This window comes from Nematolebias whitei, chromosome 14 (genome assembly GCF_014905685.2).
Source record: "Nematolebias whitei isolate Nwh7 chromosome 14, NemWhi1, whole genome shotgun sequence".
Taxonomy (NCBI): domain Eukaryota; kingdom Metazoa; phylum Chordata; class Actinopteri; order Cyprinodontiformes; family Rivulidae; genus Nematolebias; species Nematolebias whitei.
The window spans coordinates 44545033-44571786 of record NC_056511.1 but is presented as its reverse complement, the minus strand read 5'-3'; the positions used below and the strand labels follow the sequence as shown (position 1 = coordinate 44571786).

The 26754-nt window shown below is 43.0% G+C and overlaps 2 protein-coding genes across 2 annotated transcripts in view; both read left to right on the top strand.

Moving 5' to 3' along the window:
* Window positions 1-175: 175 nt before the first annotated feature.
* On the top strand, window positions 176-21583 carry ei24 (EI24 autophagy associated transmembrane protein). The gene is made up of 11 exons (XM_037687613.1): window positions 176-279; window positions 2575-2711; window positions 6434-6579; window positions 10749-10809; window positions 10890-10956; window positions 11040-11164; window positions 15001-15120; window positions 15412-15523; window positions 15597-15708; window positions 15801-15875; window positions 20322-21583. Exons 2-11 carry the CDS (start codon window positions 2670-2672, stop codon window positions 20482-20484), a joined length of 1023 nt encoding a protein of 340 aa, XP_037543541.1. The 5' UTR covers window positions 176-279; window positions 2575-2669; the 3' UTR covers window positions 20485-21583.
* Window positions 21584-24364: 2781 nt separating this feature from the next.
* The window catches only part of stt3a (STT3 oligosaccharyltransferase complex catalytic subunit A), a 9926-nt gene continuing 7536 nt past the window's right edge, over window positions 24365-26754 (top strand). The window contains exons 1-5 of the mRNA XM_037688148.1: window positions 24365-24426; window positions 25113-25232; window positions 25308-25368; window positions 25446-25567; window positions 25644-25789. Coding sequence (XP_037544076.1) covers window positions 25145-25232; window positions 25308-25368; window positions 25446-25567; window positions 25644-25789 — 417 coding nt within the window. The 5' untranslated portion in view covers window positions 24365-24426; window positions 25113-25144. The remainder of the gene's footprint in view (window positions 24427-25112; window positions 25233-25307; window positions 25369-25445; window positions 25568-25643; window positions 25790-26754) is intronic.

Below are 26754 nucleotides of genomic sequence, written 5' to 3'. Positions count from 1 at the left end.
TTTTACTGTTTTTTGTTTGTTTTTAATTTTGTACAGCACTTCGGATGGCTGCTTGTTGTATTTTAAGTGCTTTAGAAATAAATTGGTATGGTTTAAACTCAGTAAAAGTTCCGCGTCAAAGTGAGTAAGTGAATACTACATTTCCCATGATCCTTAGAAGTTCGAGTTTGCGCAATCTGTTTTCGTCGGCCCTGGCTGGATCAGTGTTTGTTGTGGTCACATTAAAGAGGCATAAAGGTATTAAAAAATAAGGTTGTAACCCCGAACGTATCGCATGAGGTAAGAAAAGCACCGTGGCTCGCCGTAAATTCTGTCTTTGCCTCCGTTTCTCCTGCCCAGGCTCCATTTCGACAGAAAACTCTTCAGTTACGTGCAGTTGCTGAGCGGTTCAGACTTAGCTGCAGACAAGCTAGCACCCGAGACAAAACAAACAAACACGGAAAGTGAAAGATTCTGAGAGCAGAGACGTCCTGCTGAGCCGTCAGCAGAAGGAAGCTCATCACTTTTCAAATTATTAAGACTTTTTGTGAAGTCAGCGGAATTTCCTTCACTCAGAGACATGAATAATTCGAGCTAGCCTGCTAACGCGTTCACTATCGGCACTAAAAATATCGCGCCAAAGCTTGTGTGATACTTTGATAGATGACGTCGTTTTTCAGGCCTCTATGAGTAAAGTGATGCTTTTATATATAAATATAAATAGAACATTTGACCAGCCAAGGGCTTTGTTTGTTTTTCTACGGTATGTGGCCAGTTGTGTTGCTTCTTTCTCTTTTTGCTTTAAGTTGTTTTTGTTCTGATGTTAAGGGTTTGTGCGCATTTAAACAAGCAAAGTGTGTGTGAACTTGTCCATGACTCACAAAAGTTTACTCTTGGTTGTTTAACACTGATGTCACTGATGGTCCTGCACAAAATGGCTTCCAGCCACAACAAGCCACAGGAGAGCTCAGTGTAACCTGTAATCATGTAAACCTACAGTTTGATATGTTCGAGCATCAGAAACTGGAACTACAGCCTGCTCATGGTTTGTAATGTCAGAATGAGTTTCTACATCAGTGCTCTGCAATTATTTTATGTTACGTCTTCAAGACGTAAACATATTGTGCCCCCCAACTCTCCGCCGCGACTGTAAATAACATCATTTGTCTATAAAATTGTTATAAGTACACCTCTGCATAACACTGTCCTTATTAATCTTAAAGGAAAAAAAAGCATATAAAGTTTTGGAACATACGTCACTGCGTTGGGGGCGTTCCCGTCTGGACCGCCATGTTTACAGCCCTCAGATAAACAAACAAACAAACCGGTGTTTGTCTGTGGCGTCACCGCTGTGTCCTCCTTCATTACGCTGAAAAGCAGCTCAAACAAAGTGGACTATATCGTGACAAACTTCTCCCAGATGACGACAAACGGTACATGGAAAAAATAGGTAAAATTGGAAATGTCGCTCGTTTGGAAAAATAAAAAAGGAGCAGAGACTCGGAGTAATCCTGATGCATGCTCGATAATCCAGGTAGAAAAACCTAAAATTGTTAAATCTGGTCATTTCATCCTTCATCCTAAAGACTTCCAGTCAATTTATTTGTTTTAATGTCCAGAGGACCAGATTTAACTGTTTTAGACCCAGAGTAATATTTGCCTCCACTGACATTCCCAGCAGAGCTGGTGTGTGTCACCGCAAATCATTTAAAGATTACAAGTTACTGGAAGCGCTGGTCCAATCTAAGAAGGGATTCGACCGTGTTCCTCGGGGTACACTGTGGGGGGTGCTCCGTGAGTATGGGCTTGGAGGCCTGTTGTTACGGGCTGTTCAGTCCCTATACAAGCGGTGTGAGAGCTTGGTTCACATTGCCGGCAGTAAGTCGGACCCCTTCAAGGTGGGAGTTGGACTCCGCCAGGACTGCCCGTTGTCACAGATTCTGTTCAGAACTTTTATGGACAGAATTTCTCGGTGCAGCCAGCTGGCAGAGGGTTTCCGGTTCGGTGGCCTCAGATTTCCATCTCTGCTCTTTGCAGATGATGTGGTCCTGTTGGCGTCATCGTGCCGTGATCTTCAGCTCTCACTGGAGCGGTTTGCCATCGAGTGTGAAGCGGCTGGGATGAGAATCAGCACCTCCAAATCTGAGGCCATGGTCCTCAGTTGGAAAAGGCTGGATTGCTGTCTTCAGGTCGAGGGTGAGGTTCTGCCTCAAGTGGAGGAGTTCAAGTATCTTGGGGTTTTGTTCACGAGTGAGTGAAGAATGGAGCGTGAGATTAACAGATGGAGTTTCCTCTGCAGGGTAGCTGGACTCTCCCTTAGAGATAGAGTCAGAAGTTCAGTTATCAGGAGAGACTCAGAGTAGAACTGCTTCTCCTCCACATTAGAGGAGCAAGTTGAGGTGGTTCGGGCATTTGACAAGGATTCTTCTTTGGTGCCTCCCTTGGGAGCTGCTTCAGGCATGTTCGATTGGGAGGGGACACCGGGGGAGACCCAGGAACGACTTCGAAATAAGCGGAAGATGATGGATGGATGGTCTGTTTTTATTATGAAGTTATGTTTAAATGTTTGTATTTAATACTTTCAAACTGTGGCAGGTTACTGTGTGAACCCCTCCCTACCATGAGAGCAGACCACCAGGTCATCAGCCCCCCTTCCTTCTGCAGTTGATGGATCTACAGCTGGCCCAGAGATGACAGACAGCGTCAGGACCTTCCTCCAGCATGTTGCAACGGTCAGCAGAAAACCTGCACTCACTCGTATGTCCCGACATGACGCACAGCTCTGTGGACTCTGTACAAACAGTGAGACTAGTACACCACAGTGGATCCATTCAGCTCCGTTCTGAACTGAAGCAGCATTTGTAAGTTTGTTAGCAGGTTAGAAATGGGATGTTTTAGACTTCCTCGTCAAATCTTTGGTCTTTGAGCGGATTTTCATAAATAATAACCGTGTCCAAGCTTCCTGATGCTGCTCAATAATCCAGGTAGAAAAATCTAAAAAATTTAAGTCTGGTCCTCTGCACATTCAAAAAACAAAACAAACAAAAAATGTAGAAACGTTTCGTCTCTCATCCAAGAGACTTCCTCAGTCTGAGGAGCTGTATTCAGCTCAGTCTCTTAAATAGCACCTTCTCAGAGTGGATCAACCAGTTTGCTGCTGACAACCAGAACCAGCTGCTCACATGCTCAAGAAGGACCATCAGCCTAACAATGGATCATTAGCGCCTGATGTCTGTTTACTGTTCACAGAGGGCTGAGTGATACTAGCAATCACAGCATTGTAAGAGGGGGACAGTTGAACCTGGAGGCTCCACCCCTGTTTAACGATGGACGATTTCTTTTCACAAAGATGGCCTCCTTTACTCCTCTCTCAAACCATCGTTCCTCTCTGTCCAGGATGTGAACATCTTCATCCCTGAAAGAGTGACCTCTGACCTGGAGATGAGTGTAGACCTCAGAGTCCTGGCCTGATGATGTTGATCTTCTGTGCTGGGCCATCCTTTTGGCCAGTGGCTGTTTAGTTTCCCTGATGTAAGACTGATCACCCTCCTGACACTGAACAACATACACAACATTACTCTGTTTGTGCCGGGGGACTGGATCTTTGGGATGAACCGGTCTTTAATGTATTTTGGGGTTTAAAAGCCACTGGGACGTTATGTTTAGAAAATAAACATCTCAGTTTCTCTGATACCCCCTCAACATATGGAATGACCACTGGTCTGGGTCTGGGTTCCTCCTTTTCACCTGATGGCTGACTGGAGTCCTGTTTGGGTTTCTTCTTTCAGGAAGGCCCAGTTAGGATATCCACATTGCTCTAGAGCCTGTCTTGTGTAGGATTTCTCCTTCTGCCTGGCTCCTGAGCTAGTGGGGACGCTGTCTGCTCTGTGGTACAGAGTCCTGATGACTCCTAACTTGTGCTCCAAAGGGTGATGGGAGTCAAACTGCAAATACTGGTCTGTGTGGGTGGGTTTGCGGTACACCTCAAGTCCAACATTTTACTGATCACATCAACTCTGTGGATAAATATATCAAGTTCACACGACAAGATGTAAAACAAATATATATGAAATGGCCGGCTGGCCTTCTTGGACTGTGAAGTCTCAGTTTCTGATAGAGGACATTTGCAAACTGAGGTGTACCACAAACCCACCCACAAGAAGTCTTTCGGTTGAAAGACGAAACGTTTCTACTTTTTTTGTTTGTTTTGTTTTTTGAATGTCCAGAGGACCAGACTTAACTTTTTTTAAGAGTGTCCAAACTTAATTTAGGTTTTTGAGAAGAAAACGGAATAGAGTGGTCCTTTCTATCAATTGAACATGTCTGTTCCAAGATATACCACAGTGTTAAAGATGCCGTCAAAACTAGATTTTCCTGTGGACATTTATTGATTGTTCACTGAAAGTTTTGTACATTTTCATCCAACGGTTTGAGCTCTTTTGCTAAAAGACAGACAAAGTTGACTCCAAATAGTTTAAGTCAAAATTTTAAACTAAGATTATTTCAGAAATTGAATCTATTATGCACCGTAAATCGATCTCGACTACTACTACACCAAGTTTAGTCAATAAATAATTATGTTGGCCGGTTTGACTTAGGTTGACTCAGTCTGTTATACAGTGAGAAAAATAAGTATTTGAACACCCTGCAACTTTACAAGTTCTCCCACTTAGAAATCATGGAGGGTCTGAAATTTTCATCTTAGGTGCATGTGCACTGTGAGAGACGTAATCTAAATAAAAAAATCTGGAAATCACAATGTATGATTTTTTTATAATTTATTTGTGTGTTACTGCTGCAAATAAGTATTTGAACACCTGTGAACATCACTGTTAATATTTGGTACAGTGGTCTTTGTTTGCAGTGACAGAGGTCAAAGGTTTCCTGTAGTTCTTCACCAGGTTCACTGCAGCAGAGATTCTGGTCCATTCCTCCACAGATCTTCTCTAGATCACCAGGTTTCTGGGCTGTCGCTGAGAAAGACTGAGTTTGAGCTCCCTCCAAATATTTTCTATAGGGTTCAGGTCTGGAGACTGGCTGGGCCACTCCAGAACCTTGATATGTTCTTACGGAGCCACTCCTTGGTTCTCCTGGCTGTGAGCTTCAGGTCATTGTCATGTTTGAAGAACCAGCCTCGACCCATCTTCAATGCTCTGAGGGAAGGAGGTTGTTCCCCAGAATCTCTCACTACATGGCCCCGGTCATCCTCTCCTTGATACAGTGCAGTCGTCCTGTCCCTTGTGCAGAAGAACACCCCAAAGCATGATGCTTCCACCCCCATGCTTCACAGCAGGGATGGTGTTTTTGAGATGGTATTCATCATTCTTCGTCCTCCAAACACGGTGAGTGGAATTAAGACCATAAAGTTCTATTCTGGTCTCATGTGACCACAGAACTTTCTCCCATGACTCCTCTGGGTCATCCAAATGGTCCTGGTCAAACTTCAGATGGGCCTGGACGTGTGCTGATTTAAGCAGGGGAACCTTCTGTGCCATGCATGATTTAAACTATGACGTCTTAGTGTATTACCCACAGTAACCATGGAAACAGTGGTGCCAGCTCTCTTCAGGTCATGGACCAGCTCTTCCGTGTAGTTCTGGGCTGATTCCTCACCTTTCTTAGGATCATTGATACGCCACCAGGTGAGATCTTGCATGGAGCCCCAGTCTGAGGGAGATTGACAGTCATGTTTAGCTTCTTCCATTTTCTAATAGTTGCTCCAACAGTTGATCTTTTTTTACCAAGCTGCTTGGTAGTTGCCTCGTAGCTCTTTCCAGCCTTGTGGAGGTCTACAATGTTGTCTCTGGTGTCTTTGGACAGCTCTTTGGTCTTAGCCATGTTAGTAGTTGGAGTCTCACTGATTGTGTGGGGTGTACAGGTGTCTTCATGCAGCTAACCACCTCAAACAGGTGCTTCTGATTTAGAATAATAAGTGGAGGTGGACTTTTTAGAGGTGGACTAACAGGTCTTTGAGGACCAGAATTGTTGCTGATTGGCAGGTGTTCAAAAACTTATTTACAGCAATAAATCACAAATTATTAAAAGATCATACATTGTGATTTCTTATTTACAGCAGTAACACACAAATTATAAAAAAATCATACATTGTGATTTCTGGATTTAAAAAATATATATATATATTTTAGATTATGTCTCTCACAGTGAACATGCACCTAAGATGAAAATTTCAAACCCCTCCATGATTTCTAAGTGGGAGAACTTGCAAAGTCGCAGGATGTTCAAATACTGATTTTCCTCACTGTAGATGGATATCCATTGATTACTTTCTGTTAGTTTCATTTAATTTTGTTCAGTGGTTCACGAGATATTTATGTAAGAGACACACATGGCCCGGCATACACAGACTTGAGCGTAATTAAAATGGGTATCGCCCGTCGCCAAGCTTGGACCAAGCATCTTACTGTTTTTCTCCTTCTTGGTCTGGAAACACAAGGGGGTCAAGGACTCCATACTGGGGATTGGAACAATCTCCAAGCTGGACGCCCGCATCCAGCAGAAAAGAGAGGAGCAACGGAGAAGAAGGGCCAGTGGAGCCCTTGCACAGAGGCGGGCACAGAGTGAAGAACGTAAACCAGACAAGTAGGTTGTAGAACATCACAGTGCAGCTCATGCTCAGCCTGATGTGTACAGAGAGTACTTCACTTTCTGAATGCACGGCTGCAGCCAAACAATTTCACAAAGCATGTGTTACACACTTTTCACACATGGACAAGAGCCGTTTTAATTTTTTTTTCTATTTTTAATAATATTTATGACTATTTTTAATGTAAATCAGTCCTACAGTTGCATGTCCACACAGCACAAAGTAGAAGCTTCATAATTTAAGCCCACACTTAACTAAGTACAGTGCTTTGAGAAAGTATTCAGCCCCTTGAACTTTTCAACCTTTTGCCACATTTCAGGCTTCAAACATAAAGATATAAAATTTTAATTTTTTGTGAAGAATCAACAACAAGTGGGACACAATCGTGAAGTGGAATGAAATTTATTGGATGTGTCAAACTTTTTTAACAAATAAAAACTGAAAAGTGGGGCGTGCAGTATTATTGGGCCCCTTTACTTTCAGAGCAGCAAACTCAGTCCAGAAGTTCAGTGAGGATCTATGAATGATCCAATGTTGTCCCAAATGACTGATGATGATCAATAGAATCCACCTGTGTGTAATCAAGTCTCCGTATAAATGCACCTGCTCTGTGATAGTCTCAGGGTTCTGTTCAAAGCACAGAGAGCATCATGAAGACCAAGGAACACAGCAGGCAGGTCCGAGATACTGTTGTGGAGAAGTTTAAAGTCGGATTTGGATACAAAAAGATTTCCCAAGCTTTAAACATCCCAAGGAGCACTGCAAGCAATCCTATTGAAATGGAAGGAGTATGAGACCACTGCAAATCTACCAAGACCCGGCCGTCCCTCTAAACTTTCATCTGGAACAAGGAGAAGACTGATCAGAGATGCAGCCAAGAGGCCCATGATCACTCTGGATGAACTGCAGAGATCTACAGCTGAGGTGGGAGAGTCTGTCCATAGGACAACAATCAGTCGTACACTGCACAAATCTGGCCTTTATGGAAGAGTGGCAAGAAGAAAGCCATTTCTCCAAGATCTCCATAAAAAGTGTTGTTTAAAGTTTGTCACCTGGGAGACACCAAACATGTGGAAGAAGGTGCTCTGGTCACATGAAACCAGAATCCAACTGTTTGGACACAATGCAAAACAATATGTTTGGAGTAAAAGCAACACAGCTCATCACCCTGAACACACCATCCCCACTGTCAAACATGGTGGTGGCAGCATCATGGTTTGGGCCTGCTTTTCATCAGCAGGGACAGGGAAGATGGTCAGAATTGATGGGAAGATGGATGGGGCCAAATACAGGACCATTCTGGAAGAAAACCTGTTTGAGTCTGCAAGAGACCTGAGACTGGGACGGAGATTTATCTTCCAACAAGACAATGATCCAAAACATAAAGACACATCTACAATGGAATGGTTCACAAATAAACGTATCCAGGTGTTGGAATGGCCAAGTCAAAGTCCAGACCTGAATCCAATCCAGAATCTGTGGAAAGAGCTGAAGACTGCTGTTCACAAACGCTCTCCATCCAACCTCACTGAGCTCCAGCTGTTCTGCAGGAAGAATGGGCAGAACTTCAGTGTCTCCATGTTCAAAACTGATGGAGACAAACCCCAAGAGACTTGCAGCTGGAACTGCAGCTGGAACTGCAGCTGGAACTGCAGCAAGAGGCGGAGCTACAAAGTATTAACGCAAGGGGGCCCAATAATAGTGCACGCCCCACTTTTCAGTTTTTTATTTGTTAAAAAAGTTTGACACATCCAATAAATTTCATTCCACTTTACAATTGTGTCCCACTTGTTGTTGATTCTTCACAAAAAATTAAAATTTTATATCTTTATGTTTGAAGCCTGAAATGTGGCAAAAGGTTGAAAAGTTCAAGGGGCTGAATACTTTCACAAAGTACTGTAGCTCCTCAATACAGTAAAGAGTCGGAGTTTCTTTATTGTCATTCGCACCTCATGTGGTACATGTGGTGGAGCGAAATTATGTCCACAGGGTCCCAGTTACATCCAACAATAAAATGTAAAAGAAAAACAGTGATAACATCTAAGATATGAACTAAGAAAAACAACTAAAAATACACTCAGCACTAATAGTATAAAAACATTACGTCGAACATCAGCACAAACATGAACATGAGTCTGTGTGAGCGGATGAGCACGCATGAACACATCAACATGAAACAGATCAGCAGCAACATGAAACAGATCAGCAGCAACATAAAACAGATCAGCAGCAACATGATATGGTTTTTCACAGTGATTATTCTAGTTAGAGATTCATGAGTCTAACAGCCTCAGGGTAGAAGCTGTTCCTCAGTCTAGTGGTTCTACACTTAATGCTCCTCAACCTCCTTCCTGAGGGGAGTGGGGCAAAAAGTGTGTGTGCTGGGTGAGTGTGGTCCTTCATGATGCAGGTGGCCCTCTTCCTGCATCTGGAGGTGTAGATGTCTGTGACGGTGGAGACTGACTCCAGCATTAGAACAGAACTAGCGTTTCATCCTCTGATAAGAAACGAGTCTTTTAGTACCACACCAAATTTAGCTTAAAATTTAAAATTTAGCTGCAAGACTGAGTTTTTGCTTTTATTTTATTTTTGTTACTGTTGCAGCCATCTCGAACTGGGCTGACTCTATCCATTGTTTAATTAAATATTTATCTCACAGATAAATAGTTTTGACTAAAGTTTAGCTCAAAAATAATATCCAGTGTGTAGAGTTGGGCGTTTGTGTTGGGGGTGATGCTCAGCTGTTACCACACTAAACTGCAGCCTAATATCTGTGAAACTGATTCATTCAACCTTTATTTAAACAGATAAGTCACATTGAGCCTCAAAGACTCATTTACAAGTGAGACCTGTTTGGACAGACACAAACATTGAATTATAAACAGTTTTATGTTTATTTTTAAGGCAGCTGAGGTGACCATGTTGAATAGAGTTGACTGGAGGTACATTCAGACTCTACTTTTTAAGTTTTAATCGGGAATCAGTCCAGTGGTTAATGAGATATTTTGCTAACATTGTTGACTCAAACAGTCCATGGCAAAGTTTTCAAAACAGTATACTGTTACAATACTGAGCTTAAAGTGATCAAAAGTGTGTTGGGGTCATCGTCAGGTACTGTCACTCATCATTGTAGCTTAATATTTGTAAAATGAGCTGAGTTGGAGCCATTTTTGTTTTTTACTGTCAGTTGGCCGTAGCCTCCATCTTGGTTGTGGTTGGCTCCAGAAGATGATCAGCTTTACATGTTCATTTGATGGTTAATTTCAGAGTTGCTTTAAAATTTGTCCCCTGGTTCACAAGATGTTTTGCTAATATACAAACACAAACTTGGACACAAGCAAAAACTTCTGCCTTTGGCTGCAATTTGTTCTTGCTATTTCTTAAGTTATTTTGTTTAACTAAAACAATAAAAACTAAGTTATTATAAGCAAAACGTATAATTTTAAAGCATTTTCATCAAGTGTAGCTTAAATATTTACAGATTTTTTTAGTCTTTTACTGTTTTTTCCCTTTGCCGTAGCTGATGCATCCAAAACATAAAAAATTCAATAAATATGAAAAAAGTTCAGATTATTTTTTATACCATTATAACCAAAAATGACGTGATCACCACTGTTTTAAGGACGTTCTTTTAATTGTTTAATGTAGTATAATAAATAAATCTCAAATGTATTTTTTTCTAAATTCTAACCTCCTGGCATCAATACTTCTACACCATTTTGAACGTATAAGAGCAAAAAGTGACCATATTTAGAGCTCATGGTTACCCAACACCTGGTTGGTAAAATAAATACACCATGAACGTCAAATATCCAAGTAATTATATATAATTATTTTATAATTTCCCATCACTACAGTGTGAGCACCACTAACTCCAGCTCATGTCACCATTCTGACCAGCAGCTCTGGTGCTTTAAACCCCTGCTGGACTGGTTTCAATATTGACTGAGGGACTGGCGGCTTATTTCTGTGCACATTTGAAAACCTTGCTGTGTTTGTGAAATATTGGGCATTTGTAAAGGCTGCTTTGAACGGTGGCACCTAGAAATCGGAGTTAACTCCTTCCAGTGTGCGAACAGAAACACGTCAGCAGCATCAGACAAACACATAAAGTCAAACCTCTCTTTGAATGTTTAGCTCTAACTTGTCTTGTTGTGTCTTTCAGTGAGTCAAAAGTAGCCAGCAGGATTTTTCAGTGCTGTGCCTGGAATGGAGGAGTTTTCTGGGTAAGTTTCAGCTCAGAACATTCCTGATGGTTCGAGAGTTCGGTCTCTTATTTTACACCATTTGTTTATTGTCTCTCCAGCTCAGTCTGTTTCTCTTCTATCGGGTCTTCATCCCATTGCTGCAGACGCTCACAGCAAAAATCATTGGTAAGCATGGCTGCCAGTAGCTCTGGGGCTAATTGTCTGGCATTAGTACCAACCGGTCAGTCAGCGAGTCTGTTTGACTCCAGGTGACCCCTCCCTCCATGGCACTGTGTGGTCCTGGCTGGAATTCCTCCTCACCTCCGTCTTCAGCGCTCTCTGGGTTCTTCCCCTGTTCGTCCTCAGCAAGATCGTCAACACCATCTGGTTCCAGGTTCGATCCCGCGTCAATGTTGCGTTCAAGTGCACAATGTAAAGCTGCTGTCACACTGATTTTTATTTCTGTTATGTGCAGAAATGCCTTTTATGTGGGTCCAAACGAGAAGAAATTAAGTACGTTTTGTAAAACGCCAAGTCTTGTGACGTATATACGTGAATAGGGATGTGCGATATGGCATAAAACTCATATCACGATAAGTACTGTGAAGGGTGGCGATAACGATATATATCACGATATGTTTTTGGTATAAAACTTGCAATAGGAATGAAAATAAATCATAGGGTGTCATTTTGCCATAATTTATTTTGAATTAAGAAAATTCCACTACTAGGTCCAGAGAGTTTTTAAATAATAAACAAAAATATTAGACTTATTTCTTGTAGTGCAAAAGATATCAAATGTAGTTTTAGCCATATGTTTTAAACAAAATAATATGTTATTAACTCTTAACAGTTTCCAGTCTTCTCACTTAACAAATGAACAGCAACAGAGCAGCATTTTACTCTGAAACACTTCACCCTCCAACCCTCTAGTGGGCGCCTCCTTCCGCTTTAAGGAGAGTTGACACAAAATGGCGACCAGTTTCCTCTGTGGCTTTGACCAGAGGGTCTCGCAGTAAAATCACACAACACAGCGTTCTTCTCACAGCTCAGAGAGCAGGTTTCTCTAAAGATGACCAACGCTTACTTTAACTTTCGATGAGAAAAACTTTCGACATAACAGCGTTTTGCGCATGTGTCAGAATACGGCAACACTACGACAAGTCGGCAGTAATTAGCTTGTAGCTTCGCTACTTAGCTCTCAAATAAAAGACTTTAACACCACTCACGCAGTTTTTAACTAAAAAAAAGTAACGATTAAATCTGACAACTCTGATTTTACATCAGACACAGCATTACTGTGGTTAGCCGGTAGAATACAGATCTCTACCAAAGGCTAAACGTCTATTGTTTCTACCATGTATCGTATATATCGTGCATTCCTATACGTGAATCATTCATGAGGCGTTCTGGTTACATACGATCATGGACAAATTTGTTTGTAGCCTTTCGATAAAGTAAGACAAACCCAGGAAAGTTACAGAAATTACTTGAAACTGGTAAAAGTTAAAAAAATTAATAAAAAGCTTACTGAAACTCCATTAATAAAAATCATTTGTTGCTTGTGAATTTTGGTTATTTACTAAATGAATTAATGAAACTGGCCTTGACAAAAAGGATGGTACCCCTGGAAAAGAACAGAAACAAACCAAGTGGACTTGTGTAGTTGAAGATGTTTCACTTATCATTCACTTTTTCAGTTCTAAACTAGATGGTGCGGAGTTCCAAGCTTAAGAATGCACAAGCTGCTTTGTTGCGCAGCTAAATTCAGGTGCAGATTAAATTTGCACCTTGTGCAGTTTAAAGTTGATCTCCACAGTGTCCTGTTTTCAATTAATGAAGTTCCCTGGAGGGAACACCAGCTACAGATTAAAAGTCCAGTTTTGTAAACTTTTTTTAAGAACCCTTATTTTTTACCCTTAGTAAAGGTTAAAATAATCTGACCGTAGGGACATTTTAACCTAAGGTTTGTCCTGTAATCAGCTTCTCAGGTGTCTTCAGTCTTGTAATCAGTCACTCTATTTAATCAAAGTCTTTTGTTACTATTCTTTTTTCAGAACACACAAAAAACAACATAAAACAAAATGTCGTTGGCCACCAAACACAAAAAACGCCTGTACTTCAGCATCAGAACACGGTGTTGTCATCATCCATCCATCCATCCATCATCTTCCACTTATTCCGAAGTCAGGTCGCGGGGGCAGCAGCTTGAGCAGGGAGGCCCAGACATCTCTTTCCACAGCCTCTTCCAGCTCTTCTGGGAGGATTCCAAGGCGTTCCCAGGCCAACCAAGAGACAGTCTCTCCAGTGTGTCCTGGGTCTTCCCCGGGGTCTCCTCCCAGTTGGACATGCCCGAAGCACCTCTCTAGGGAGGTGCCCAGGGATGCCCGAACCACCTCAACTGGCTCCTCTTGACGTGGAGGAGTAGCAGTTTTACTCCGAGTCTCTCCCAGATAACTGAAATTCTCACCCTATCTCGTGAACAAAACCCCAAGATACTTGATCTCCTCCACTTGAGGCAGAACCTCACCCTTGACCTGAAGACAACAATCCATCCTTTTCCGGTTGAGGACCATGGCCTCAGATGTGGAGCTGCCGATTCTCATCCCACCCGCTTCACACTCGGCTGCGAACCGCTCCAGTGAGAGCTGAAGATCACGGCACGATGACGCCAACAGGACCACATCATCTGCAAAGAGCAGAGATGGAATCCTGAAGCTACCGAACCGGAAACCCTCTGCCAGCTGGCTGCACCGAGAAATTCTGTCCATAAAAGTTATGAACAGAATCGGTGACAACGGGCAGCCCTAGCGGAATCCAACTCCCACCCTGAAGGGGTCCAACTTACTGCCGGCAATGCGAACCAAACTCTCGCACTGCTTGTATAGGGACTGAACAGCCCGTAACAACAGGCCTCCAATCCCATACTCACGGAGCACCCCGTGTGTACCCCGAGGAACACTGTCGAATGCCTTTTTTAAGTTCACAAAACACATGTAGACTAGATGGGCGAACTCCCATGATCCCTCAAGGACCCCAGTGATGGCTGAGGTCGCCGAGGAAGTTAAAAAGCTCAGAGGCGGCAGGGCTCCGGGAGTGGATGAGATTCACCCTGATTTCTTTAAGGCTGTGGATGTTGTGGGGCTGTCTTGGCTGACACGCCTTTGCAACATCGTGTGGACATAGGGGGCAGTGCCACTGGATTGGCAGACTGGTGTGGTGGTTCCCATCTTTAAAAAGGGGGACCAGAGGGTGTGTTCCAATTATAGGGGCATTACTCTCCTCAGCCTCCCTGGTAAGGTCTATTCAGGGGTACTGGAGAAGCGAGTCCGATCGTTGGTCGAACCTCAGATCCAGGTGGAACAATGTGGGTTCTGTTCTGGCCCTGGAACACTGGATCAGCTCCTTACCAAAGCTCCAGGATCCTGAGTCTGGTCTCCCTCTAAGGCCATGATGGCCCGGGTCCAGGCTCCCAGACTGGCCAGAGCCTGCTTGTTGCAGGTCTGCTCCAGGTTTTCCTGCTGGCTCAGCAGACCCGAGAACCTGGACCCGAAGATGGAGATCAGGTTGGAGATGTTTGACGTGTCCGTGTTGTCCGGGTTCGGCTGGGGACAGTCCTCCCGTTTGAGCTGCTTTCTGGACCCCGTAAAGTCCGAGACCTTCTCTGAACAGCTGAAGTCCCCCTTCTGTTTTTGAGCCGCTGGGTCTGGGTTCTGGTCCGGCCTGGGTGCGCAGCAGCAGTCCAGGTGCAGGAAGCCGTTGTCCACCGTGGTCACCACGTGCGTGTCCAGGTCCAGCACGGTGGTCTTGTTGCAGTGGGACACCGGAGCCTCTGTGCAGCAGAACAGCATCTGTACAATTTACTGAGTCGTAGCCATTAATGCTTTGGCTAATATCTGTTAGCTGTGGTAGCCATCTTGAACTGGGTCATCTCTAAAAGTTCATCATAGATGAACATTACTTGAGTTTCAAAAAATAATCAGTCCAGTAGGTCATGAGCTTTTTAAACCACAAACAGGGTTCATGCTAATCGCCTGTTTTGCCTTTGATTATAGCATTACAAGATTTTTTAATATGATTATAACTAAAGGAACAATGTTAATTTTAAAACCACAGGTTTGTTGAAAGGGCTCTGCGAGCTGATCAAAATGTGTTTGTAACTCTCAGAAATGTTCTGACGTGAAGACTTGTGTGTTTCATTTGATGGCATCGGCTGTGTCTGTGTTGCAGGATATCGCCGACCTTGCGTTTGAAGTGTCTGGCTGCAAAGCTCAGCCGTTCCCCAGCATCAGTAAGATCATTGCAGACATGCTCTTTAACCTCCTCCTCCAGGCGCTCTTCCTCATTCAGGTATTTCATTTCTCATTCCACCTGTTTACAGACAACATTCCTGTTCTTTCATTTTATGGAAGGACACTGGAAATCTGTTCAGGGTGTTTCCAATGCAACACTACTGTGAAGCTGCTCCCAGTGTTTGAAAGTGACTGAAACAAGTAGAACTGTGTCATGCACCAGTTGTTTTTATGATTATTTATAATAAATTAATAGAGAAACGGCATTGTTTTGGTCAAAACACAATGTAAATGCACATCTCTGAACATTCACGGCGACATGAACTGTGTCTCCTTTGTGGTCCTCCAGGGTATGATAGTTAGTCTTTTTCCCATCGATGCCATCGGACAGATGGTTAGCCTCCTCCACATGTCTCTGCTCTACTCCCTCTACTGCTTTGAGTATCGCTGGTTCAACCACGGTGAGATGAGTTGTCACTTTCCACTCGTCACGTCGGTTGAACTCCAACACTAAAGGGTATCTTTGTGTTTAAGGCATCGAGATGCATCAACGTCTGTCCAACATTGAGAGGAACTGGCCATATTACTTTGGTTTTGGTTTACCCATGGCTCTGCTGACTGCCATGCCCTCTTCATACATCATCAGGTTCGTTACCACTCTGCGTTTTTACTTTAAACTTAGATTACTGAGTTGTACGTCCTCTGACTTCCTTGTATTTTATCTGTTGGTTCTCACAGTGGCTGCTTGTTCTCCATCCTGTTTCCTTTGTTCATCATCAGCGCCAATGAAGCAAAGACACCAACAAAGCTGTAGTGAGTACTGCTCCAAAACAACTGCTTTAAAATAAACGACACGCAGGATTACCCTGAAGTGGTGACCCAGCTGTCACTTCACTCAGTTCTGCTTCCACGACTCAAGACATTTTATACTTATTGATTAGTATGTCTCCAGTATGTCTCCAGTATGTCTCCAGGATGTCTCCAGTATGTCTCCAGTATGTCTCCAGGATGTCTCCAGGCTTTCTGAGCATTTCAACATTTGTCATTTGGACTTATTTTCAGTGCAGCCCTGATGGTTTTCAGATGAATGTTATTTATAATCTGCTTGAAGCTGACCTATAATCTGTCAGCTGTAGAAAAAGAACCTAAAGTCTAAAGATAAAAGAGACAACTTGACAAATAGTTAATCTTTTAGTTTTATCTCTGCGTCTTCTGTAGACAGTTTTTTAGGCCTGCTGTATTTTTTGTCTTCTACCTATTTAGTTTAGTTTTCTTATTTAAAAAGAAAGATATTCTGCACATCATGCAGAATGATGTGGTTTTATAGTAACTTGTTGGGAATCAGGTGCTCCGGACACGTTTCAACTTTCATCCAAAAGTCTTCATCAGTCCGAGGAGTCACAGTAACACCATCACATAGTGCAGGGGTCTGCAACCTTTGTGATAAAAAGAGCCATTTTTGCTGCTTTGTTTACTAATCACGATGTCCGACGCTGCAGAACCTGCTGCAACTGTCAACTGGTGGCCCGTGGACCACTACAAGGTTGTTGGAGATGGCTTTTCCAGCCAGTGGGGGTGATATTATAAAATGAAAAATGTCTGACTGTTATTAACATTTATTTATATTTTTATATTTTAATACAAAAGAAAAGACCAGATTCATGTAAAGAAGGAATTTAAAAAAAAAAATTTTTCCATCCATCCATTTTCTTCCACTTATCCGGGGTCGGGTCGCGGGGGTAGCAGCCTAAGTAGGGAGGCCCAGACTTCCCTCTCCCCAGCCACTTGGTCCAGCTCTTCCGGGGGAATCCCAAGGCGTTCCCAGGCCAGCTGAGAAACATAGTCCCTCCAGCGTGTCCTGGGTCTTCCTCTGGGCCTCCTCCTGGTGGGACGTGTCCGGAACACCTCACCAGGGAGGCGTCCAGGAGGCATCCTAACCAGATGCCCGAGCCACCTCAACTGGCTCCTCTCGACGTGGAGAAGCAGCGGCTCTACTCCGAGTCCCTCCTGGATGACCGAGCTTCTCACCCTGTCTCTAAGGGAGAGCCCGACACCCTGCGGAGAAAACTCGTTTCGGCCGCTTGTATCCGAGATCTCATTCTTTCGGTCACAACCCAAAGCTCGTGACCATAGATGAGGGTAGGAACGTAGATCGATCGGTAAATTGAGAGCTTCACCTTTTGACTCAGCTCTCTCTTCACCACGACAGACCAGTACAGCTCCCGCTTCACTGCAGACGCTGCACCTATCCGCCTACCTGTGCCTATCTAAAAAATAAATTTAATTTAATAAAAAATTAAACACTGAACTCTGTGAGTTTTCTTAATTGTTGAGTAATTAAGTGTCCTACTTAAAGGATAAAGTTAAAGACAGTATAAAATTAGACCAGTTTGTTGGATATCCAGTTACATTTTTAAATGAAAAATAAATAATTTTGTTTACTTTGGCTTTGGTTTTTTTTGTATTTTATTCTTAGTATTATCAAAGTTACTACTACGTCTCAGCAACTTGTCAAAGATATTCCAAAACATTCTGGTGGTTTCGAGACAGATCACTCTGAGACTGGAAGTCCACTTAAAGTGGTTCGGAAGAAATGCAAGAGAGGCTCACAGCAGTTTCACAGACAGACAGAGCAGCAAAGCGGAGAGGGAGGGGAGAAGCACCTGATCTCAGCAAGAGCAAGTGGTGGAAACATAGTGGGTCGACCAGTTTGATGGTGCTAAAATGGTTTCTGAAGTCCTCCCTCTCCAACTTGTTTGAGGCAGTCATGGCCAAAGTGGTTCCATGACTGCCTCAAACAAGTTGGTGGGGGAGAGGGCGGACTCCAGAAACCATCTGAGCACCATCAAACTGGTCGACCCACTATGTCAGGGGTCTGCAACCTGCAGCTCTGGGGCCACATGTAGCTCTCTGGTCCCTCTGCAGCAGCTCTTTCAGGCTTTGACCAAAACTAAAATAAAACTGAATTTTATTTAAATTATTACCAACAAAGAAAATGTCTAGTTTTATAAGATTTCCTGCTATTTTCAAATATATGAAGAATAGAACAAAAAAGAGGTTTAAAACATGTGGACTACATCATGCTAGTAGTTTGTTAGCCATAATTATGGATTTGTTTTGACCAGTTGGTCCCTCAACTCAATTTACAACATTTCTTCAAAGAGAAGACAGGCTTTAGGCGAGCTGATTTGCCCTGTTGTCACGCAGCTGGATATCTCATCGACTTGAGGACTTGATGATGTGTCTATCTCTGCTGCCATCTGTGGATTTTAAGGACACATATTTAATTGGATTAATGATAACTGGTTCCTGCTTTTTGGATTCGGCTGGTTGCTGGTTTTATCAACAATCAAGGAAGTCGTCTGCAGCAAATTTGGACCCGATCACGCTGCTTGCTTTTATGATGGCTTGGTTCGTGCCTCGAGTGCCCAGACTCAAATGCTTTGGGCTGAATGGATCAGATCTTGGAGATTTTACTCAGGCACGCACGTTCTTTCTGTGTGGCCATGTAGTTTGGATATTTCGGAACCGAGTGGACCAACACAGACTCAACGTAGATGTCATTAAGTTCTGCCTGTCCCCAAAACAACTGTGTGTTTATCTGAATTTGGCTCCCTTGGCTGATCTTGAAGGTCATCTTTTCTGAATTCGCCTGGAGAACATGATGCTCACCACCCCTTCCTGAGGAATTTCCAACTGATAACCAGATGAACCAGCTGAATAAACATTGTGTCATCATTTCAGGACTCTTGGATTCTCATAGACGTTATTCTTGGCCATTCCTCGACATACCTCGAGAATGTTTATGGATCTCACCGGAGGACATTGACTGATTATTCCATCCTTATCAGAACTCTTACAGTGACCTCGAGAGCATCCACGAACATGCTGACTGCTCTCGGCTCCCCCCTCTGCAGAATGTCTATGTCTATTTGAGCGAGGTGTTTTTTTTAATATTAGAGGTTTTTGTTTTTTTCCTCAGGCAGGAAAAAAAAAGTCTGATAGGAATTTTTTCGCCTCCAACTCCTACATGTGTCCAGTTCACCACTTTTTTGTTTGTCCAAACAGGTCTCACTTGTAAATGAGCCTTTTAGGCTCAGTGTGATTTATCTGTTTAAATAAAGGTTGAATGAATGTGAAGGTGCTATTTATAAAACTGAGTTTGTTGCAGTTCCTCGGACTGATGAAGTCTTGTGGATGAAAGACAAAATGTTTCAACAAAAAGAAACCATCCAGAGGACGTGACTTAACTTAGTCCGATTTTTCTACCTGGATTATTGAGCATGAATCAGGATATTTCTTAAGAATCACTTTGCTGGTTCAAAAATACAATTTTACGTCAGTGAAATGCCGGTATTGGAGATTTATTGTAGATTCTACAACTGAAAGTAGAGCTGAGTAGTTCAGTGACTCAGTCTGCTAACAACAGAGTTGTAGTGGTAGGGAATGAGGTCAGTTTGTCCTCTAGTAGTTTAAGCTTAAGACAGCATGACAAGCCGACCCTAACTATAGGATTTATCAAAAAAGGAACGTCTTAATCCCAGTTGGTTCCACAAGAGAGGAGCCTGAGAACTGGAAGATCTTCCTCCTATTCTGCTTCTGGAAACTCTAGGAACCACAAGTAAACCTGCAGTCTGAGCGTGAAGTGCTCTGTTAGGAAAATATGGAATAACAAGATCTCAACTATAAGATGGAGCTAGGTTGTTGAGAGCTTTGTAGGTTAGAAGTAAGATTTTGAATTCTATTCTGGATTTGACAGGGAGCCAATGGAGAGAAGCTAAAACTGGAGAGATACGATCTCTCCCAGTAACTCCAGTTAAGACTTTAATTAATGAATTTTGAACTTTTTAATTTATCTCATGATATTGTGAGATGTGATGCTCAGTGTGTGTGCTGTGCATGATTCTCAGCTACTACCACTCCAACGTTACGCTCAGTATCTGTAAATTTGACTGAGATATGTCTGATTGGATGTTTCCAGCAGCCAGTTGGCTGCGGAAGCCATCTTGAATTCGACTGGCTCCAAATGTTAATCATTTGTAGACGTTCATCATTTTCTGCAAGTTTCATTAAAAATGCATTCAGTGGTTCCTGAGATATTTTGCTAACAGAAATGCCAGCTTTTACCTTTTGTTCGAGTGCACGAAGGTCCAGGTCATTGGGAGCAAAATGTAAAAATGTGAGGCGGTAGTTCAGAAGCTGTGTGCATCAACTGGTTTGCACGAGTGTGTGTCAGTGATGATGTGTGTGTCCTCCCAGCCACTTCCAGCTACGTCTCTTCTCTCTGGTTGTGCTGATCAGCAACAAGCTGTTCCACAAGACGGTCCACCTGCAGTCCTCTCTGACGTCATCGGCCTCATCGGAGAAGCTGTCCTCACCCCAAACGTCCCCAAACCGCCAGAGACTGTCGCCAACGCGCTGATGCTGATGGATCCACGTCAAGTGGAGAAGATCTCAACCAATGTGTGGCTTCAACAGATGTACAAAAAGTCCTTCTTCCAGAAGGATTGCCCTTACTGACAGTGATGTGCAATGATGAACGAAGGGTTTACGTCTTGGTTTCCTTTTTCTGCTCCTTTGCTTTTTCATGTCCAGCTCCAGTCACTCATTCTTTACATGTAACAATGAAACTCTTTTTCCCAAACAAAGCTCTAAGCTTTTGGTATTTTCTTTCACTGTGAGTGTTTTCTGTGCCATTGGAATGACTTTAATACATTACAACACGGGCGATCCCATGGTTTTAATGCTTACGCACCAATGACTAAAGAACTGATTTTCTTTAGAAAGGAGCTCTTTTAATCCCAAACGCTCAACTCGGTGCGTTTTCTCTTCCACGTGCATTTTCTCTGTTGCAGCCGACGGTCTTTCCTCGCAGACACGAGGCTTTCTTGCACATGCCTGCTGGTGTCCGATCAGTTTCACAAGCGGACTTGTTCTTATTATTTTGATGGAGCTCATTCAGTTTCCAGTGTGATTTCTTGTCGTTTCAGGAGCTGCTACAAAAGGAACTGGTTACTTTTTGTGAAGGAAACCAAATAAAAGTCACTTTGTATGTTGACAGAAGTGTTGTCCCAAATCCCAGTTTGTCCCCACTGTCTGATGATGTAGTTGTTGGGGTGACACCAGCCACGGCAAAGTTGCACAGCAGATTGTGACGGTTTGTGTATGTATGTAATAAGACACTGCCAAACCACTGCATTTAGTTTTGTTTCTCTTTGACCACTGCAACACGTCCTCTAGTTAATGCCTTTAAATCTTAACAAAGGTTCACCGTGGTCCTCTTCCCTCCTAGTGAGCTGATGCAAATGTGTCCAATCCCTAAAGATTGATTGATTGTTGGATTTTTGTCCTGTACGTCATGTCGACACCTCTCACCTGCAGCCCTGTCCTCACCTGGTTCCTCATCAGAGCTGGTGGTTGTGGGTAAGAGCAGTGATGTGGAACTGTGCGCTTTGTGCAGACTGGTGGTTGTGAGGTTTTTGTAAAAGTAATGCATCTAATTTCAATAAAAATGATCAGTATTCAAAGTTTGATCTGTTTTTTTAATCAGTTTTCTAAAATATCAGTAGTTTTGTTGGTTGGATAGTTTTATTTTTGTGTGCTGCTTATACAGAAACATTCAGCTAACAAGGTGATGGCTCAGTAATACCAAAGGATAAGAAGATGCAACTTTATTGATCCTGCAGGAAATTGTTGTGCCAGAGTTTCAGCACAAAGGAACAAACACAAGATACAAAAATAACAATATAAAAATAACAATTAAGTTATTAACAGGTGCAGACAGAAACATTAAAGTGTTTATTGTAGTTCAGGATTAATTTACTGTCCTTTGTGTAGAAAAGGGGGAGAAGTTGAAAAGCTTGAAGGACTTCCTGTGTTGTTCTGTGGAGCACCTCGGTGTCTCAGTCCACGACTGAAGGTGCTGCAGTAAGAGTCCAGGGTGTCCTGCAGGGGGGTGAGACGTGTTGTTCAGGATCTGGAGCAGGTTCCTCAGCATCCTCTGCTCAGACACCTCTGTCAGAGACTGCAGGTCCACTCCCAGAACTGAACCAGCTCTCTTGATGAGTTTATCGAGTCTGTTGGCATCAGCTTTCTTCACCCTGCTGCCTCAGAACACCACAGCTTAGAAGACGCTGGAGACAATCAAGTGAACATCTGCAGCATGGTCCTGCAGACGTTGAAGGACCTGAGTTTCCTCAGAAGTAAAAAGCAACTCTTCCCTTTCTTGTTGAGGGCGTTGGTGTTAGCTGTCCAGTCCAGTTTATTGTCTAGGTGGACCCCCAGGTCCACAGTGTCCACCTTAGTACCCTTGATCTTGTAGTCCACCTGCAGCTCTAGATCGTCCAACATTGAGTTGCAGGTGGTTCTGTCCACCACACCTCTGTGTTCAGCTTCCTGGTCACCAGTGGTGCAGCCCACAATGGCAGAGTCATCCAGAACTTCTGCAGATGACAGGATTGTGAGTTGTACCTGAAGTCTGAGGTGTAGAGGGTGAACAGAAACGGTGAGAGGACTGTCCCCCGAGGAGCACCTGTGCTGCTCAGTATGGTGTCTGAGGTGGTGTTCTGCAGCCTCACATACTGTGGCCGACCTGTGAGGTAGTCTCTGATCCAGGTGACCAGCGAGTCATTCACCTGCATGTGCCGGAGCTACTGCAGAGTAGAGCAGGTCTGATGGTGTTAAAAGCACTGGAGAAGTCAAAGAACATGACTCTTCCAGTGCTGCCTGGCCTGTGCAGGTGCGTGCAGGCTCTGTGCAGCAGGTAGATGATGGCGTCATCAACTCAATGCGTGGCTGGTATGCGAACAGTAGGGGTCCAGGTATGGTTCCACCACTGATCTGACGTGCTTCAGGACCAGCCTCCAGTGACTTCATGGCATGTGATGTCAAGGCCACAGGTCTGTTGTCACTGTGTGAGTTCAGCTGGTTGTTTTTCAGGACCAGTAGCAGGCATGTTGTTTTCCACAGCGCAGGGACCACCCTCAGGCTCAGGTGGAAAATGTACCGAAAATCATCCCACAGCTGAGCTGCACGTCCTTTCAGGAGTTTGGGGCTTCATCCATCTGGACCTGCAGACTTGCCTGGATGTGGAATAATAATAATAATAATAATAATAATAATAATAAGGAATAGATTGACAATATTGCCAAGAGGAAGTGATTAATGTAAATATTTCTCTATACAGTAGGCTATAGCTTTTTCCTCTTATCACGATATATTTCACTGTAATGATTAAATGCCCATCTTTGAAAAAAAAAAAAAAAGAAAACCAAGTGGGGGAGTGGTGACGCAGAAGTTAAAGACGGGCCTGTGATCAGAAGGTCACTGGTTTGACTCCCCAACAACATTAAAATGTGGGTGGGAAAAGTGAATCACCCACACCTGTCTCCACCCTTATTTGCTCCACTCTGGGCCCTTGACCCCCACCATCTGCTCCCCCGGGGGCCCTAGATATGAGCTCTCTGCTCCACTCAGAGGCTGCGGTAGCTCCGTGATGGTTGCATCAGGAAGAACAGCCGGCCTAAAAACAATTTGTCTTTGAGCGAGTTGGTTCACTGTAGCGACCCCCGAGGAAAGGAGCAACCGAAAGAGATTTCTTTTTTAAACAAGTGACATTACATTTTTGTTCAAAAGAAATGTTTTTGTTTTAGCTTTAAATGCAAAGTATAACACTTTTGAAAATGGCAGCTTAATCTGCATGATTTAAAACACCATCTACTTTACTGTTTTTACTTTGTAGTATTCTACGCCGCCTTACAATCTAGCTGGGTTTTTTTGCTATTTCTTATAATTATCCTTTTATTTTCATCTGTTAAAAAATAATAATAATCTGTACGCATCCTTTATTTTATGATTGTCTATTGTTGTCGTTATTGTCCATTGTTGTCATCACTTTTTGTTAAAATTCAGGTCTGTCTTGTAAATGAGTCCCCGAGGTCAATGGGATTTACCTGAATAAATAAAGGTTGAATGAAAAAACATAAATAAAGGTTGAATGAAAAAACGTAAATTAAGGTTGAATGAAAAAACATAAATAAAGGTTGAATGAAAAAACATAAATGAAGGTTGAATGAAAAAACATAAATGAAGGTTGAATGAATGAACTTTGAAGTTTGATCCTTGAGCAATAATATTTTCCACCGGTAGGGGGCGACACGCTCAGCGACTGTTAAGGACACGTCACTACAGAGCAACGTCGAGGCAGGGAACAGAATTTGATTGACAGTCAAACCACCAATCAAGTATCGGAGAGGTTTCCGTCTTCTGACTTTCAACCAATAAACGAGCCCAGAAGCGGTAAAGGGGGCGGGACTACGTTACGGTGAAGGGTAGCGTGAGTGTATGAGAAGCAGGAACGAAGCGGGTAAGTGTCAGTAAACATTAAACGTTAAAATGCTATAATATTTAACACTGGAGGTGTCTGTTTTAAGACCTTTCCTGGAATTTGAAGTGCTTAAAAAAACAAGTCTGAGGAAGAAGGCGCGTAAACACGGGTTTAAGTCAACAGCAGCTAGCAGGTTAGCTTAGCTCAATACTAATTCATACTTTTAACTGGAGGAAAGCTGCATCGACATGATGGTGACGAACCTTGTTGGGTTGCATTCGTGATTTTTGTGCAGAATATGCGTTTAATAATTATGCTTTCGTTGCAGTCAGTTAATAAGCTGGTAAAAGTCAGTGGCTCCTGTCTGGAAGAGTTGTGTGTTGCTCAGAAAATGTAGCACTAAGTAGAGCACCGTTGGGTTGGTGCTTCAGCTTTTGTGGAGCAGACTTTGTTCAACAAACCTGAAGAAGATGCTTCAATGCCTGCACTGGACGCTTCCTGATTCCTGACGTCATATCTACTGCGTGGCCTTCTGTGGTTGGGCTGAACATGGACCTGCACACGAGCGGCTCTAGAGCACATTTCTTTGTCTTTCCTCCCTTAAAGCCTAATTTATGCTTTTTCCTCGCAGGAACCCCCAAATCAACGAGTCGAGTCTATTCGTCAACCTGTTTTTGCAGCAGCAGCTTCTTTATCTGTTTCATATCGGTGTTTGTTCTGGACAGGTAGTAGGTGAGCTGTCCCTAATCTCGCCAAGATGACCAAACTGGGCTTCCTGCGTCTGTCCTACGAGAAGCAGGACACGCTGCTGAAGCTCCTCATCCTGTCCATGGCTGCCGTCCTCTGTGAGTCCAGCTCTGCTGCGGTGTCTCCTTAATGCGAACAGAAACTCACTGGGTGATCTTCTTTCTTCTCCTCAGCATTTTCCACCAGGCTCTTTTCTGTGTTGAGGTTTGAAAGCGTCATCCATGAGTTTGACCCGTAAGTCCTTGTGAAATGGTTATTCCATCAGAATATCACTCGGCCTGCTTTCACCGTCACTTTCTTCTTACCATCAGGTACTTTAACTACCGTACGACCCGCTTCCTGGCAGAAGAAGGATTTTATAAGTTTCACAACTGGTTTGATGACCGGGCATGGTATCCTCTGGGGAGGATCATAGGTGGCACCATTTACCCAGGTATTTACGCAGCGTATCGGTCTACACGCATCATGAGGCTAAAATATGAGCCAGGCTAACTTTTAATCTCCTTTAGGATTGATGGTCACGTCCGCTGTCCTGTATCATGTTCTACACTTTTTTCACATCACTATTGACATCCGCAACGTCTGTGTGTTCCTCGCTCCCTTGTTCTCCTCCTTCACGGCCATCGTCACCTACCACTTCACCAAGGAGCTGAAGGTAAAACACGTCGCGCACAAACTCCCAACATTGTTCCTGCGCTGCCTGGAAAACTGTGGATTTAGGTTTTCATACCTTCCAGGTCTGTGAGTCAAGAAAACCGTATGAATAAACATTAACATTTTCTAATAGATCCCATTGAAAGTTTGTTTTATTACTCAACCAGATTGAAAAGATGACCATAACCGTCATAATGTTTGTTTTGCTGCATGAAAAGCATTAAGTTTAAGGTTTTGTCCATCGTTATCTTTGAGTTTCTGATTAAGAACCTTTTCGACCACATGCCAACATATGACCCGTGGGCCAGACGTGGCCACTACATGATCTCAGCCCAGACTCCTGATATCTTCAAAGAAAAACATAACTAAGTTATAATAAATCTGTGGAATCCAGCATTTATAATTAAAACTTCAGGATGTTAAACTGTTGGGTGTATATGTGTCAAAGCTTTAAATTAAAATAGTCTAAAACCTTTTATGCCTAGTTTTGTCATTACAGTATATAAAACAGAATATTAATGAAGTCATATTTACCTCAAGCACCAGTTTACACAAAGTATGTCTAACTAATAATTCAAGAGGGACACGGGAGACATTATTAGAGTAAACATGTAAACTTGTTGAAGTAGGAAATGGATGAAACAGCCTGGAAATTATACATTTACAATAAATATGCAGTCATGATTATTAAAGGTGCACTTTCTTAAAATTTTAATTTATGTGTTAGGGAATGGTTAAAAAAGGGACATTACATGATTTTAGTGTTTGATAAATATAACCTCATGTGAATCTGCTAATTTTGACGGTTTTATTTCAGATTGTCTATTTTTAGTTTTAGTCACATTCATCGTGCTGAACACTGTTTCTGCTCTGAATGCCGTTAGCTGCCGTCAGCTGCCGTCAGCTGCAGTCAGCTGCCGTTAGCTGCCGTCAGCTGCTGTTAGCTGCCGTCAGCTGCTGTTAGCT

Excerpts from the sequence above, each read along its gene's own strand:
- ei24 (XM_037687613.1), top strand. The coding sequence starts at position 2,670 with ATGACAGACAGCGTCAGGACCTTCCTCCAGCATGTTGCAACG. Across the intron at positions 10,810-10,889 it reads GGAATGGAGGAGTTTTCTGG|CTCAGTCTGTTTCTCTTCTA; the intron begins GTAAGTTTCAGC and ends TTGTCTCTCCAG. Across the intron at positions 15,121-15,411 it reads AGGCGCTCTTCCTCATTCAG|GGTATGATAGTTAGTCTTTT; the intron begins GTATTTCATTTC and ends GTGGTCCTCCAG.